The sequence below is a fragment of the Lithobates pipiens genome, unplaced genomic scaffold, assembly GCF_037356315.1.
Source record: "Lithobates pipiens isolate NorthernLeopardFrog02 unplaced genomic scaffold, aLitPip1_a1.2 Scaffold_30, whole genome shotgun sequence".
NCBI classification, from domain to species: Eukaryota; Metazoa; Chordata; class Amphibia; order Anura; family Ranidae; genus Lithobates; species Lithobates pipiens.
Window position 1 is genome coordinate 87,326,193 of NW_027507791.1, and position 16,895 is coordinate 87,343,087.

Below are 16,895 nucleotides of genomic sequence, written 5' to 3' on the forward strand. Positions count from 1 at the left end.
ACCATTGTGTGTAGTGTGAAAGCCCGAGGGCTTTCACACTACAGCTGTGCGCTGGCAGGACGTCAGGGAAAAGTCCTGCCATCAGCTTCTTTGGAGAGGTGTGTTTACCGCTCCTCCACCGCTGCTCCCCATTGAAATCAATGGGGCAGCGTTGTAATACCGCCGGCAAAACACCGCTATTGCGGCGTATTGCTGGCGGTTTTAACCCTTTCTCGGCCGCTATCGGGAGGTAAAAGCATCCCGCTAGCTGCCGAAATGTGCTGCAAATCCAGCGGGAAAACACTGCTTAAAATAGCAGCTTTTTACCGCCGACGCTATGGGCGGTGTGGTGTGAAAGGGGTCTTATAAAAATATTCCCCCCCTTGGTGTATTTACTGTTTTGTTGCATTAACAACTTTGAATTAAAATGGATTTTTGGGACTTTGTAACAGTCGAATTACACAATATGCCTACTTATAGTGCGTTTTTTATTGTTACACAAAGCTTAAATTTTGTGTGCATAAGTAATCATTCCCCTTAGCTATAAACTCCCTAGATAAGATGTGGTCAAACCAGTTTGGTTCTGAAGTCCTTTGAGGAGTGTTCAAGTGAAACCAGAACTTTTAATTTTACAGGTATAAAAAGGGATGCTAGTAGTAAGGACACACTTTCCACTTAGTACTACACGCAGTAGTAAGTGGCAAGTGTGACCTTTGACTGATAGGTGGCCCACACGTCGCGGGCCAATTCCAGAGACTGTTAATCAAGATGGCAGACAACAGTGTTAGTGCGTGCATGGAAAAGCGTGTAGTGATGAAATGTCTTGTGAGCTAAGGCGTAAAGCCCACGGATATCTACAGAAGATTTCAAGCCCAGTACAGTCATTAGACGCTCAGCCGCAGTAAGACCATTGAATGGTGTAAACGTTTCAAAGTTTCCCGTACATCCTTTAGTGGTGATCCCAGCCCACAGAAGTCATGCCTTTGATATTTCAGCAAGTGAAACGCCTGATCCTGAACAATCGACGCATAACCTGTTGTAAAATTGTGAATCTCAGTGGGAGCAGTGAACACAATCCTCCTAGGCTGTCCTAGGATGGTTCAGGGGTACTGACTAATCTTTCTATGCCGAAGCTTTCCAGGGATCAGTGTATAAATGTGGCAGGGGAGTATGTTGAATAATAAATGCAGTTTCCACTCCTTTAAATTTGTTCTTTTATTGTATAAGGCCGGGTTCACACCGCTGCGAATCCGCGGCGTTTTCCCGCATCGCATGACTCCCGCCGGCAGTTCACACTGCCCTATGCGGACGGCTGGGAGTGTCAATGATATGTTAATGACACCCCCAGATCCGTCCGCATATCGCAGTGCGATCTGCCGACTCGCACAGGAATCGGATCGCATGGTGTGAACCCCCATGCGATCCGATTCTGTTGCGGACCCAAAAAAGGGTCCCGTGCGAGTTTGCTGCGGGAGCAATGCAAATTCAGCCATACTATCTGTATGGCTGAACTCGCATCGCTACGGAGATCGGATGTGATTTGCGGTGCGAATCACATCCGGATCTCCCCCCGCAGCAGTGTGAACCCAGCCTCAACTCCAAAGTCCTGGTTTGACTTGAAAGCTGCTCGTATAATTAGATGATTACATAAGGTCCACCTGTGTGCAGTTTCACATGTCATCATTATAAATACAATACACCTGTTCTGATAGGCCCCCAAGTCTGCATGCAACACCATAAAGCCCCATACACACTATCAGATTATCTGCTGAGTTTTTCCTTCAGATTTACCAAAACCATATAATATGAGGACAAACCTTAGGAGTTTCAATGTGTATGCAATCAGGCTGGCCCTTCTACTACATGGATTTGGTAAATCTGAAGGAAAAACTCAGCAGATAATCTGATAGTGTGTATGGGGCTTTAGCCAAGGTGCTCTCCAAACAGGTCAGACACAAAGTTGTAAAAATGTATAGATTAGGGTTGAAAAAATTTAATAAAAAAATCACAAGCTTTGAGCTCCATCAAATCCATGATACCAAAATGGAAATATGGCCCTACTACAGACCTGCCAAAAAAAGGCCCCCCACCAAACTTTAAAGCGCTTGTATTGCCCGCTTGGTGATTTTTACCTACAGGTAAGCCTATAATGAGGCTTACCCATAGGTAAAATACATTTTTCCTAAACCTGTACAGTTTAGGAAATATTTACTCTGCATGCAGCCGCTGACGTCAGCTGCGCATGCGCTATGAGGGTGCGGCGTATCCTGCCAGAACTTCAGAGATCCTTGTCGTAATGGAGTGCTTCCGCCCACATGTGCGGGAGTGATGTCATCATGATTTCAGGTTGTAATGCAAGAAAACAAAAATCACCAAGGCAGTGGATATTTTTGAAAGGCTCTTTAATCCCTTTGGTCTTCATATGAATAAAACAGAGTAAATACAAAGTAATACTGTTACTTTGTATTTTATTCTGAATTGTAGGTGAACAGTATTTCCTATTTGCAAATTCTGCTCAAATGCTTCCTGTTTGACAGCAGCTTCTCCTGTTTCTGCTATCTACAAGTCCCAGCTATCATTTTCCATGATGTCAATAATGTTAGGTAGCAATTAGGTACCTCTCTAGTCGGCTCATCGGTTGGCGAAGCGATGCTTGCATGATGGATAATGAAGTGGCTGCTGCCTGTAACGCTGTGAACTAGTGCAGACAACCATCACATCTACATAGCTGTGTACAGGAGCAGCCGTATTTTACAGATTTTGTAGATGTGATTATCTGCTGGTTAGCTGTCAATTGCATGCGTTGCACATTAGAGCAAAGTGTCAGGTACTGCTTGGGTATATGTTCATGGAAGTTCAAGCGTCAGTAAAGAAGAACTCGAGGGGAAAAAATGTTTTCTCCCATGCAGTGAGGCTGTGTCTGTACTGCATGGGTTAACTCCTCCGGAAAACTCCTCCCCCACATCCAGCAGTGGACTGTTCCTACCATTTTCAGGCCCAGAGCTTGTCTATGGGCATGACGACATTAGGAACAGTCCATGCATAAGATCATTGGGTGGATGAACGGTAGGGATCAGAAGATCTGTGGATTATATAAGTATATCTCTGCTTTCCTCGTGTCTAGGGAAAATCGAGCAGTTTACCCATACAGTGTGGGCACAGCCCCACTGCATGGGAATTTTTTTCCCCCTCCAGGATTCTTTTATAAGCTTACAGCCCTAGCAAATGCAGTGGACATAAGGGTTACTGAGCCAGCCTGCTGTAAGCAGTTCTGGTCTATAGTTCTGGTCTATCATAACCATTACACCTGTTACAGTAAGTAGTTAAACTAAAAGTTCACTTGGGTTTTAAATGAGTATTTCTGAATCCTTTTTAACTTTTGTTTCCCTCAGCAAATCAAAACCATCGCGAAGGATCAATCCGACTCCTCTTAATGATAATTCCAAATCTAGGATATGTTTTACCTCCACTCCAGTCAGCACTTCTAACATAGACCGCAGCCACCCAAGTATGGAGGTGTTTACCAGTGTTCAGGAAGGAGTATGCACTCCTGATGCCAGCAGTTTACGGGAAGAGAGGGCGATACTGCGCAAAGAAAGGTAAAATTGGTTTGGTCAGTTGAGGAATATTTTGGTTTGGAAGTAGGTGTTTTTTTTCTGTGTCCTTAATCACTTCACACTTGCAATATTCCTTGTGGATCAGAGCAATTTCTGCTATGGGCCTGTTTATTTGGCAATTATGTTGATATTGGGGAGAAACTCCAGGAACTGCGTCACTTTTAAAGATCACGATTCTCACGGTGTAACATCGTCTTTCACATTATACAAAAAAATTGGGCTAACTTTACTGTTAAAGTGATTGTAAAGCTTCAAATATATATATATATATATATATATATATATATATATATATATATATATTAGAGGTCGACCGATATGGGTTTTTCTCTGGCCGATGCCGATATTTAGAAATCATGGCGGCCGATAGCTGATATATGATGCCGATTTTTTTGGGCCGATACGTTAGGCCGATTTTATTTTATTTATTATTTTTTTCCTTTTTTATTTATTATTTTTTTTTTAATCCCCCTTGATCTTACACACCTTTCCCACTGGGGCGTTTTTCAGGCGCTTTTGGGCTAAAAATAGCGCCTGTAAAGTGCCTGCAAAACGGCTCCCCTGCAGTCTGTGTGAAAGACAGAGTGCTTTCACACTGAGGCGATGCGCTGGCAGGATCTTAAAAAAAAGTCCTGCAAGCAGCACGTTTGGAGTGGTGTATACCGCTCCTCCACCACTCCTGCCCATTGATATGAATGGGCACCACTGCCAAAGCGCATGCAATGCGATTTGGCAGCAGTGCTTCATGGGCACATTTAACCTCTTCCTTGGCCACTAGCTGGGTTATATGTGCCCCACTAGCAGCCAAATAGCACCGCTAAAATGATGGTAAAGAGACGCTAAAACTTGCGTTTTACCATCAACGCCTGCCCGCTCCAGTGTGAAAGCAGCCTTCATAAGTGATACAGAAAATTTCTTACATTTAAACATTTATTAAACAAAACAAACCTCCAATCAGTTTACTTGTATGTATGATCTAGATAAAAAAAAAAAAAAAAAAAAAACCTATGTATTAAATAAAAACAGGTAGTCAAAACTTTTGGACGAAAAAAAAAAAATGGGCTACCTTTACTGTTTTTATTTTATTTTTAAATAGTGTATTTTTTTCCCAAAAAAATGCATTTGAAAGACCTCTGTGCAAATGCCGTGTGACATAAAATATTGCAACAACCGCTATTTTATTCCCTAGGATCTCTGCTAAAAAAATATATATAATTTTTGGGGGGGTCTAAGTGATTTTCTGGCAGAAAATACAGGATTTTTACTTGTAAGCAACAAGTGTCAGAAAAGATTTAGTCTTTAAATGGTTAAACTGAGAACTTCTACACACAGAGATTATTTCATTCATTCAGTGTAAACATTGTATCATTTAGTTCTTTTCTTGGCAGCCTGCCCAGAGAGGAGGAAAGACGTTGCTATGACGACTCAGACAACTTACACTGACTTCTTACAGAAGTCATTTCAAAGTCCCGCTGTAGTTCTAAATCGGCTTTTTATCGGCAGAATCGGCCGATGCCGATTATTTAAAAACGGCAAATATCGGCCGATATATCGGTCGACCTCTAATATATATATATATATATATATATATATATATATATATATATATATATATATATATATATATATATATATATATATATATATATATATATATATATATATATATATATATATATATATATATATATATATATATATATATATATATATATATATATATATATATATATATATATTTTTTTTTTTTTTTTTTTTTTTTTTTTTTTTTTTTTTTTTTTAAATAACCATTCACACTTGCCTCCACTGTGCAGATCGTTTAGCACAGAGTGGATCCGAACACTGACTTCTGGGGTCCCTTGGCTCTCACGGCTCCTCCCCGCGTCAGATAACCCCCTACGAAAAGAGCTCTCCCGGAGGGGTTACCTTGCGGGCGCGCTCCCGAGTCCAGCATTCGGTGTCCGTAGCTAACAACCGCCGTTTTATTCTCTATGTTCTCTTCAAAAAATATAAATATATATATATAATGTCTGGGGGTTTCTCTAGCAATAAATACAGATTTTAACTTGTAAGCAACAAGCGTCAGAAAAAGGTTTAGTCTTTAAAGCGGAATTCTAGCCGGTTATGTGCTTATTAAAAGTCAGCAGTTACAAAAAGTGTAGGTGCAGACTTTTAATAAACACACACTCACCTATCTGTCCCTTCGGTCCAGTGATGCGGCCATCTGAAGCCTCAATTCTCTCCCTCTCCTCTCTGCCAGCATTGCACGTGTGGGCACCCAGCTGTGACAGAGTCCTGAATGCCAGGGACATCTCTTGGGACCTGTGGCATGTCCCAGAAGATTGATGGGAAGGAGGGGGGGGGGAGTGTGTGTGTGTGTGTGTGTGTGTATATTAGTGTCACTGGTTCCTGTCAAGTGTCTATCCGCCGCAATATCGCAGTCCTGCTATAAGTCTCTGATTACTAGTATTTCAAAAAGTTTGGAGATGCTATGTTTACATAAACTCATCAATATACACTTATTGGGATTTTTTTTTTTTTTAACCAAATATACATATAGGCCTAATATGGCACAATAAGCAGGTACAGTAAACTGTTTTTTTTCCTTTTTATAATAAAGGTTTTACATAAATTAAAAGCTGCCCATTTTAAGCACCCCTGCCAGTGGCAAATGGTTGGTCACATCCCTGTAACTGATGCATTCTGCTGGAGAGCTTGTTTGTTTGAAAAACAGACTTACCGTATATACTCGAGTATAGGCCGACCCGAATATAAGCCGAGGCCCCCAATTTACCCCCAAAAAAACTGGCAAACTTATTGACTCGTGTATAAGCCGAGGGTGAGACATGCCTGTCCATCCCTGTGTGTGTGTCCGTCCATCCCTGTGTGTCCGTCCATCCCTGTGTGTCCGTCCATCCCTGTGTGTCCGTCCATCCCTGTGTGTCCGTCCATCCCTGTGTGTCCGTCCATCCATCCCTGTGTGTCCGTCCATCCATCCCTGTGTGTGTGTGTGTCCATCCATCCATCCATCCCTGTGTGTGTGTGTCTCCATCCATCCATCCCTGTGTGTGTGTGTCTCCATCCATCCATCCATCCCTGTGTGTGTGTGTCTCCATCCATCCATCCATCCCTGTGTGTGTCTCCATCCATGTGTGTGTGTGTGTGTGTGTGTGTGTGTGTGTGTGTGTGTCCAGCCTACCTTTGTCCCGAGCCTCCGTCCCGTGCCTTGCCTCCTTGCCTCCGTCCCGTGCCTTGCCGCCTTGCATCCGTCCCGTGTCGTGCCTTGCCTTGCCTTGCCTTGCCTTGCCTTGCCCCCGTCCCGTCCCGTCCCGTGCCGTGCCGTCCCGTGCCCTCTTCGTCGGCGGCCATTGTAAAGTTCAAAAGCTGCGCCGCCGCCTTCGCCTGTGATAGGCGGAACACTGAATTTCCCAGCAGCCTGTGTTCCGCCTATCACAGACGTCGTATCATCCTCGTCCGTAGTACGAGGATGATACGATGTCCGTGATAGGCGGAACACAGGCTGCTGGGAAATTCAGTGTTCCGCCTATCACAGGCGAAGGCGGCGCCGGAGGCGCGGCTTTTGAATAGAATGGCCGCTGTCTGTCTGCTCGACACGCTGATCGAGCGGGCAGACAGCGATGACTCGAGTATAAGCCGAGGGGGGCACTTTCAGCCTCAAAAAAGAGGCTGAAAATCTCGGCTTATACTCGAGTATATACGGTACTGGCCAGATCACCAGATGAAAAAAGAAACCTATAGTAAGTTGAAAATTGTTATTGTGCAGACGAAAACAAAAACTATAAATGACCAAAACACTGCTGGCAATAACAGAACAAACTGTGTGAAAGCATTAAATTACCACACTAAGTGAATAGTAATGTGGTTCATACACATTAAATAACAAACCTCAGTCCAAAAAATGGTTTCAAATATGGGTAAGTGGTAAATGCAGAAGTCTTTGAAAATGTGTCCAAAAAGATAATAAACAACCATTCACCCGAGTGCACCTTTCACCATAATTGAAGAAAGATGTACGCTTACCAGATCCCTAGACTCCTTCACTATATGAGTCTAGATGAGCATGGAATTACAAATCATGGAAAATCCATCATTTGAAAGAGGTGAGAATAGGGTCATGGCAGACTGTGTTGGTTCCTAATCGCTCTCATGGATGTCCCATAAAGAAGAGAAGATTATCCACAGTGTAAAATGGTATGATGGTTTATTGAATTAAGCGTTTCTAAAAACGTACACAGATTCAGCATATAGGTAAAAAGATTCTTGGGCTGGGATCCGCTGGTCGAGTGAATCCAGTTATGTGCCATACTGAATCTCATGTGCTGCAGCACCGTGCTGAACCCTGCCTTAGTGCCGTATATGCACTTCCGGTGCAAACTGTCACAAACTAGAAAAAGATGCACCACAAAAAGATCTTTGTGTAAAGGCAAAGCTGCATAGAGATTAAACATTTGCAAATGGCTTAATAAATTCCCTATTACCCGCAGTCATCCTTGCTTTTCACAAAAAGAGATTCACAGGCAAGGAAATTGCTGCCACTAAGGTTGCACCCAAATCAACCATTTATCGGCTCACCAAGAACTTCAAGGACAGAAGTTCAATTGTTTCTGAAGAAGGCTTCATGGTGCCCAAGAAAGTTCAGGAAGTGCCAGGACTGTCTCCTACAGTTGATTCAGCTACGGGAGATCGGTCTACCACTAGTGCAAAGCTTCCTAACGAAAGACACCGGGCAGGTGTGAGTGCATATGCATGCGCAGTGAGGTGAAGACCTTTGGAGGATGGCTTGGTGTCAAGAAGGGCAGCAAAGAAGCCACTTCTCTCCTGGAAAATCCTGTGGGAGATCCAAGAAACACCTGAAAAACAAAGCTTTACAATCACTTTAATAGCTGGTCAAACCTCCTTTGGCAGCAATAACTTCAAGAAAGTGCTTTCAGTAGTTCTGGATCAGACTGCACAGCATTCACAATTAATTGTTGACCATTGCTAAGGGAGCACTTGCTCGTTGCAGAGCCAGCCCATCCCCCTGCTCCCTCGCCACTGGCTTTGATTGACAGCAGCCAATGAGGAGGGAGAGAGCCTTGGATCTTGTTATGGCTGAAACAACTAATTGATTAATCGACAACTAATTGATTATGAAATTAATCGATTACTATTTTCATAATCGATTAATCGTCTAGTAACATAATAGGGTTAAAAAAACTAAAATTAGCCCTTTTACACTTACTGTTCTACAGTAAAAAAAAGAAACCCCTTACAGTAGTGATTATCTGCTTTTTTCTACTATAAAGGGCTAATTTTAGTTTTTTTTTTAACCCCATTATGTTACTAAACGTCTTAAAGAGGAAGTAAACCCTGATGAGTTTACTTCCTCTTTTTTTTCCCTGCAAAGGTAAAGCATAATGGACTACTATGCATCGCATAGTAGCTCATTATGTGTCACTTACCTGACACAGGAGCCAGCAAAGTCGCCGCTGTCCCCTGTAGTCCGCCGCATCCATCTTGTTGGTGGGGTCTCGCAGCTCCGCCGCTGTCATTCGGCGAAGCCGCGATGACGTCACTCCCGCGCATGCGCACGGGAGTCGACAAATGCGGCAGCTCCATTCTTGGAACTGCTGCACTCAGTGCGCCTGCGCGCCGCTGTCTACGGCGCATGCGCCATAGACAGCGGTGCCCGTTTTTGGGCAAATATCTCCTAAACCATATAGGTTTAGGAGATATTGCTTGGACCTACAGGTAAGCCTTAATCTAGGCTTACCTGTAGGTCAAAGTGGTTTGTAAGGGTTTACAACCACTTTAAACCTGGTTCGCAACTATGTGTTTATTGGTGCTTTTTGCAGAAATGCACTACAGTTCATTTACATGGTTTCCTATGGGACACGTTCACATCTGAAAGGGTCAGGGACTTTTAACGCGAAATGCTTCTTTATTGGTTCAATACACTTCAATGGAGAAGCAGCAGAAAAGCATGTATTGCGTTTTTGAAGCAATTTGTGTTTAACGTGCGCAAAAATCAAAACTTACAGCAAAAAGCACGGCAGAAACAGATCAAAAGCAAACTGCATAGGTTTGTGGCCAGCAGGAGCCTTCTGCTGGCCACACAGATCAATTTTCAGGCGAGAATATTCATATGAAAAATCTTTGTACATTCGCTGAAAGAATTTTTTTGAAATTTTCACTTGTTTTTAACATTCTGTTTTTAAAATGAATGTAATTTCTGACTGAAAACCACATACATTGTCTGAAAATTCTTTTGACTAAGAAGTTTTCTATTTCCAAATTTTCCCATCACTGTGGTTGAAAACGTACGGCAATTTAACCCACTTTTTTTGTGTTAAAGGTTATTAACCGATTTTAATCGAAACAATAATCGGCCAACTAATCGATTATGAAAATAATCATTAGTTGCAGCCCTAGTTCTTGTGCCTATCACTGGATTAAGATCAGGCTTAGGTATGCATTTAGAGAGGAGTTGCACACAGAAGAATTTTTAAAACCTTCTGCCTTTACAACCACTTTAATGTCAGGGGTTAACTTTTCCTCCAGCACTGTGAATGTTTTTAATAAGTAAAGACACAAGAAAGTAGAATTATTTGTTGTGTTATGGCAAATGACTTCAGAAACAGTTAATTCCACAGGGGTTTACATACTTTTTCTTGCTACTGTATATAAAATCTCTGGGAATAGAATCCTTGTGCAATCATGATGCAGAGTCTGATTTTCTTTTTAGGTCCAAATTACTGCAGCAGACTTCATCTCCATTGGCCTTAGACCCCATAACTCCCACCAAACAGAGCTACAACCGAAACTCCAGTGTTTCATCGGATCTGCTGATGTATGCTGACCCTGGCAAGGTGTCCTGTCAGAAACGACTAGAAATCCTTGCTAAACTGTATTCATCTTGTATTACAGGTAGTTATTTTCTTGCATTTTATTTCTGACTGTTATTTAAAGCTGTTGTGGAGCCACCCCGAAAGATATAGTCTTTTTATGTTGGCTTATGTTGTAAAATGTTAATGGATAGGAATTCCAAGGATTTGGATTCAACCACTTGCCGACCGCCCCATAGCAGATTTACTGTGAGTCTGCACTTCTGGGTTTTGGACTTAAGTGTCTCGCTCACGGTGTTACTTTACACAACGGGTCCAGTGTACCTGTTGTCCGTCAACACCTGCTGATTGATCGGTACACTGGCTGTATGCCAGTCTGCCTAGGTAAACGAGGCAGATTGTCATTCTTTCAGTACAGAAGACATGAATCCTGTGTTTCTGTAAAGCAGAAACACCGATCCATGTCTTTCACTAGTAAAAGCACCTCCCCCACTACACTGAAACATTTGCTAGGCACACAGTTAACCCTTTGATCGCCCCTGATAACCCTCTTCCCTGCTAGTGTCAGTACAGTGACAGTGCATGTTTTTTAGCATTAATCACTGTAATAATATTACTTATTCCCCCCCAAAAAAACGGGTCAGGTGTCTGATTTGCCCGCCTTAACCACTTAAGGACCGAGCCTCTTTCTGGGATTTATTGTTTTCAAGTTAAAAACAGTTTTTTGTTTTTTTTGCTAGAAAATTACTTAGAATTACTTTTTTTTCTAACGTCCTAGCGAATAAAATGGCGGTCATTGCAATACTTTCTGTCACACCATAATTGAGCAGCAGTCTTAGGCCGCGTACACACGGGCGGACTGTTCGCCCAACTTTGTCCGCTGAACAGTGTTTGGGCGGACAGTCCGCTCGTGTGTGGGTTTTCAGCGGACAGTTTCAGCGGACAGTTTGACGAACAAGGTTTTTCGGAAATTCCGTAAAACTGTCCGCTGAAACCTTGTTTGAGCGAACAGTCCGCCCGTGTGTAGGCTTGTTCGACAAACTAAGTTCCGCGCATGCTCAGAAAGGCTTAACACGCCGAAAGTTATAATGCAGTGTATAGGACGTCGTATTTTTCGTCCCGTCGTACGTGCCGTTCACGTCATCGCGCACGGTTTCAGCAAACTGTTCGTTCGTCGTGTGTGGCCATGTCCGTCCATGCTAATTTTGAGCGGACTGTTTGCCGAAACTGTTTGACGGACAAAGTTGGGCGAACAGTCCCCGCGTGTGTACGCGGCCTTACAAGCACTTTTTTTTAATTAAAAAATAAGACAACAGTAAAGTTAGCCCAATTTATTTTATATTGGGAAAGTTAATGTTATGACTAGTAAATTGATACCTAACATGTCATGTTTCAAAATTGCGCCCGCTCGTGGTATGGCGACAAACTTTTACCCTTAAAAATCTCCATAGGCAAGGTTTCAAAAATTCTACAGGTTTTGAGTTACAGATGAGGTCTAAGGCTGGAATTATTGCTCTCACTCTACCGATCGCAGCGTTACCTCACATTTGTGGTTTGAACACAGTTTTCATATTTTAATTTTTTTTTCTTATTTTACCTTTTTATTTTGACACTGTTAAAAAAAGTCACTTTTATTCCTATTACAAGGAATGTAAGCAATACCTTTTAATAGAAAAAAAGCATGACAGGACCTCTTAAATATGAGATCTGGGGTCAAAAATACCTCAGGTCTCATATTTAGACTAAATAAAAAAAAAAAAATGTAAAAAGAAAATTTCCCTTTAAGAGCTGTGGGTGGAAGTGGCGTTTTGACATCGCTTCCACGCAGCAATTTTATGGAGACTAGTGGGGGCCATTTTCCCCTCACTCGTCTCCATACTGAGCCAGCAAGAGGATGCGATTGCCTCCGCCGCTGCCGATGGCTCTGGTAAGCGGCGGAGGGCACCGGATTGCAGCGGGGGGCCCTCTCCTGTTACTGCTAAACGTGATCTCATGGCAAATCCTCCGCAGAGGCCACTTTTATTTTGTAGCGGCCCACCCGCTGAAAAGGAGGATACCGGGTTTATGGCAGCTAGCTACTGCCATAACGACGATATCCTCCTCCAAACAGCCGGTGTAAAACTGCGACGGGTGGTCCGTAAGTGGTTAATATCGCAATTGTCAGTTAAAGTAACACAGTGCTGTATCACAAAAAAACTGGCCTGTTCAGGAAGGGGAGCAAACCTTCCGGATGGGAAGTGGTTAAAATCATTTTTTTTTTTTTTTTTTTTACTATTTTTAGTAACTGTTTATTGGAGATGAATATAAGCAAATACAAACTCTGCAGCATATTGTTCACATAGTAATCCACAGGGAGGACATGTGTATAGACCACCGTAGACCTGTAGAAACACTGGTGAAAGGACTCAAAAGGTGTTCTAAGCATAAGAACAGCCTAATAAAATCCTATTGATTTACTCCTGATTAACAAATGTGTAGAAGATCTGACGGGCAGAAAATACTATAAGCTAGCATTCACCAAACTGCAGAGGGTTGGAAAGGTAAGGGGCGCAGGTAAAGGTGGATAAAGAACCGAACGCGTAGGGTAAAGGTAGACTAGATTTTATCAAGATTTTTAGGACAATTTTTCTCAAATCGCTTTTCAGGACAACCCTGGAGAGAGCGTAGCTCCACCTTCTTCTCAGGAAACACATGCCGACTTTAAAAACCCCTCTTCCACCATGCTGAATTGTGTTTGTTATTGTGTTTCCTCCATGGTGGAAGCATGTGCCTGGAACCAGGGAGCTGTGCTCTCTCCAGGGTTGAGGAGTGCAGGCTTGCCGTTTGTTTTTAGATGTCCTGTGACCAGCCAGCAGCCCCTGGGGGGGGGGGGGATCCCGGTGTCCCAGGCTCTCCATCTCAGGGGAGTTAGAACCCTCAGGAGGCGCGCGTCTTTGTGCCCGGATACTGCTTTGTGTTGCTCCGGAGGTGGCTCGGGTTAGCGGGCGGGGGTCGCTGCAGGTCAGCGTCATGTCCCTGCATTCGGAGCCGGGTCCCGGCCAGCGAGAGCATAGTTTACGGCAGGGGTTGACAAATTTGCTTGGAATCTAGGAGCCAGCTAAAAAAGTTAGGAGCCAGGTCCGTGACGGCGATCTGGACCTGTCCCTGGCCTGACATGGAGACGAGTGAGGGGAAGATAGCGCCCCCAGCCCCCCACCTGTCTCCAAGTCATTGCCCATAGCTCTTAGAGGGACATTTTTAAATTGCATTTTAGTGTAAATATGAGATGTGAGGTCTCTCTGACCCCAGATCTCATATATAAGAGGACCTGTCATGCTTTTTTCTATTACAAGGGATTTTTACATTCCTTGTAATAGGAATAAAAGTGACACACATTTTTTTTTTTTTTTTAAAAGAACAGTGAAAAAAATAAAAATAAAAGTTAAAATAAGAAAAAAAAATTGTTTTAAATGCGCCCTGTCTCGCCAAGCTTGCGTGCAGAAGCGAAACGCATATATGAAAGCGGTGTTCAAACCACACATGTGAGGTATCGCTGCGATCGGTAGAGTAAGAGCAATATTTCTAGCCCCAGACCTCCTCTGTAACTCAAAACGTGCAACCTGAAGAATTTTTTTAAACGTCGCCTATGGAGATTTTAAAGGGTAAAAGTTTGTCGCCATTCCATGAGCGGGCGCAATTTTGAAGCATGACATGTTGGGTATCGATTTACTCGGCGTAACATTATCTTTCACAATATAAAAAAAAAAAAAATTGGGCTAACTTTACTGTTGTCTTTTTTTTTTTTTATTAAATAAAAAAATTTTCCCCAAAAAAAGTGCGCTTGTAAGTCCGCTGTGCAAATATGGTGTGACAGACAGTATTGCAACGACCACCATTTTACTCTCTAGGGTGTTGGAATAAATAATAAAAAAAAAAAAATATATATATATATATATATATATATATATATATATATATATATATATATATATAATATAATATATTTTTGTTTAGGGGTTCTAAGTAAAGGGATGGAGAAAGACTGGCCCATTAGCATTGTTGGTTGTAATTCCAACGGCCACCACAAGAGGGCGCCAGATTCCAGAAGGAACCATAGGATCACAGAAGGCCTCAAAGCCGGGGGCTCAATTACCGGCCGCCTGCGGCGCGGCCCGACGCGATCGCGCGGGGGGGGGGGTCCACGGAGACGGGATACCCCCAGCTATGCTGCCCCAGGCGCAAGGTCGCTGATTCTAGTCGCCAATGCGACCGGGCTTTGTCGAGCACTGGTTTACGGAGACGCAGACTTCCTGAAGGGGCGTGGCTCTGCTGGTTCCGAGCGACTGGAACGCAGGGACTAGGGTGCGGATCAGGTGACTGGCGCTTCCGTTTCCAGGCAGCGCTGATGACGCGGCGGCTGGGAAATTCAAAGACCTGCAAGTTTTTCATTCAGATTGCTGTTTTCCCTCTACAACATGGATGAGTGCAAAACAGCCATGGCAGAGACTGGCGCCCCTAGCACCGGTCAAGCCCAGGTAAGAGGGGGTACAGTGTTGCCTTTTTTCTTTACTTTATGGGCTTTGTGGTTGGTGGTGTTCCTCCCTGACGGGAGCCTGTGGCTGCAGGGTCAGAGGTTACATCGCTCGGACCCTGCAGCATGGACTGGGTGTCTCACTAGCTTTTTGGGTGTTTTCTGTCTCTGCACTGGCTTGTTGGTGGTTTTACCAGTTTGGGACACTAGGTTTAGTTTAAACTGTAATGTCGTTACAGGAAAAAGCGTTAGGGAAATCTAAACCAAGCCAGAGGATATGTCCTTTTAAGAACCCCCTTAGAGACTCATGGCAGAAGGCCATGTGCAGAGCTTGTATCAAAGAGCTGGTGGAGGAGGAGATGCCCCAACAATACAAGGACCTGTTCTCCTCTGTTAAGGAACTCACAAACTCGTTGAGTTCCAACAGGTCTATTTTGATACAGAACCCAACAGTTCAGGTTGAGCTACAGAATCCACCACCTAGTCCAAAGGCATCCTTGTCTAGACCAGTGGAGACTAAGGACTCAGGTGACGAAGGGGGAAGTACTCTTCTCTCCCTCAGAGATTCAGAGGAAGAGGAAGATGATAGCAGAACCTCTCGGTACAAGCTATCACTAGAGGAGGTAGATGACATATTAAGAGCAATCTACACTACTCTTGAAATCCAGGAAGAAAAAGTACAACTGTCGATTCACGTCAAAATGTACCAGGGTATGAGCAAAGCAAAACACAGGGTGTTCCCAGTCTATAGGGTCCTTTCGGAGTCAGTCAAAAAAGAATCAAAGGATCCCTTTTCTCCCCAAGTCCCTCAGGAGGAGGTTCCCTTTTGAGAACAAGGACTCTAAAGTGTGGAATAAGAAACCTCGGGTAGATGCGGCTTTCTTGCAGGTTTCTAGATGCACGGATTTGGCCTTTGAGGATATGGGGGTTTTGAAGGACCCGATGGATAAAAAGGCAGACCCCATCCTTAAAAAAGCTTGGGATGCAGCGTCAATCAGTCTTAAACCTGCTATGGCTTCTAAGGTGGTGGCAAGGAACCTGGAGTGTTGGGTGGAAAAGCTGAAAAACCATGTAGAAGCAGGCACATCTCGTAAAGATCTTAGAGTCTTTTCCCCTACTTTTAAATGCCATCAAGTACATGGCCGATGCTTCAGCTGAGTCTGTTAAATTTGCAGCAAGGTCATCAGCTCTGGTGAATTCAGCCAGGCGGGCGGTCGGGCTGAAAACCTCGGGGGACACGGCTTCTAAGATTAAGCTGTGCAGCTTGCCCCTTTCAGGTGATTTTCTTTTTGGACCTGACCTGAAAACGGTTTTAGACAGGACAGCCGACAAGAAAAAGGCTTTTCCTGCCAAAAAGAAGCAGACGGTTAAGTAAAATTACTCTTCAATAGTCCCACAAGAGTGAGGACCAGGACCGTAATAGCCAGTGGGGCTCCCAGAGGGTTAAGGGTGGGGGAGGAGTTCTCTTCAGATCTCCCCCAGACTATCCCTCTAAAAGTAAGTGACAATCTCATCCCAGTGGGGGAGGAGATTGTCAGCTTTTCACCTGCAGTGGGACGCGACCTCTCCAAGTCTGTTCATGGAAAAGCATTATTACTCAGGGTTACAGGCTGGAATTTTCAGAGCCACCCCCGAGCAGCTTTTATGTGACAGCCCTAGCAAGAAATTGGGAAAAAGCTTCAGCAATGATGAGCTTACTACAGGATCTGATTCAGCAAGAAGTGATCATCCAGGTCCCAAAAATTAGGAGGGCAGGGGCTTCTATTCCCATATTTTCCTGATGAAGAAGCCTTCAGGGAAGTACCGTCTGATCTTGAACTTGGAAATCTTGAACAGATCGATGTGGTACAAACACTTCAGGCTGGATACGATTTTTTCAATTACAAAATTGCTGACCCCAGGTTGTTTCATGGCATCCCTGGATTCGAGAGATGCTTATCTTCA

General features: G+C 43.6%; 1 protein-coding gene across 1 annotated transcript in view; it reads left to right on the top strand.

Moving 5' to 3' along the window:
* The window catches only part of CDAN1 (codanin 1), a 100,031-nt gene that overhangs the window by 11,394 nt on the left and 71,742 nt on the right, over nucleotides 1-16,895 (top strand). The window contains exons 3-4 of the mRNA XM_077464566.1: nucleotides 3,372-3,578; nucleotides 10,342-10,523. Of these exons, the coding sequence (XP_077320692.1) occupies nucleotides 3,372-3,578; nucleotides 10,342-10,523 (389 nt within the window). The remainder of the gene's footprint in view (nucleotides 1-3,371; nucleotides 3,579-10,341; nucleotides 10,524-16,895) is intronic.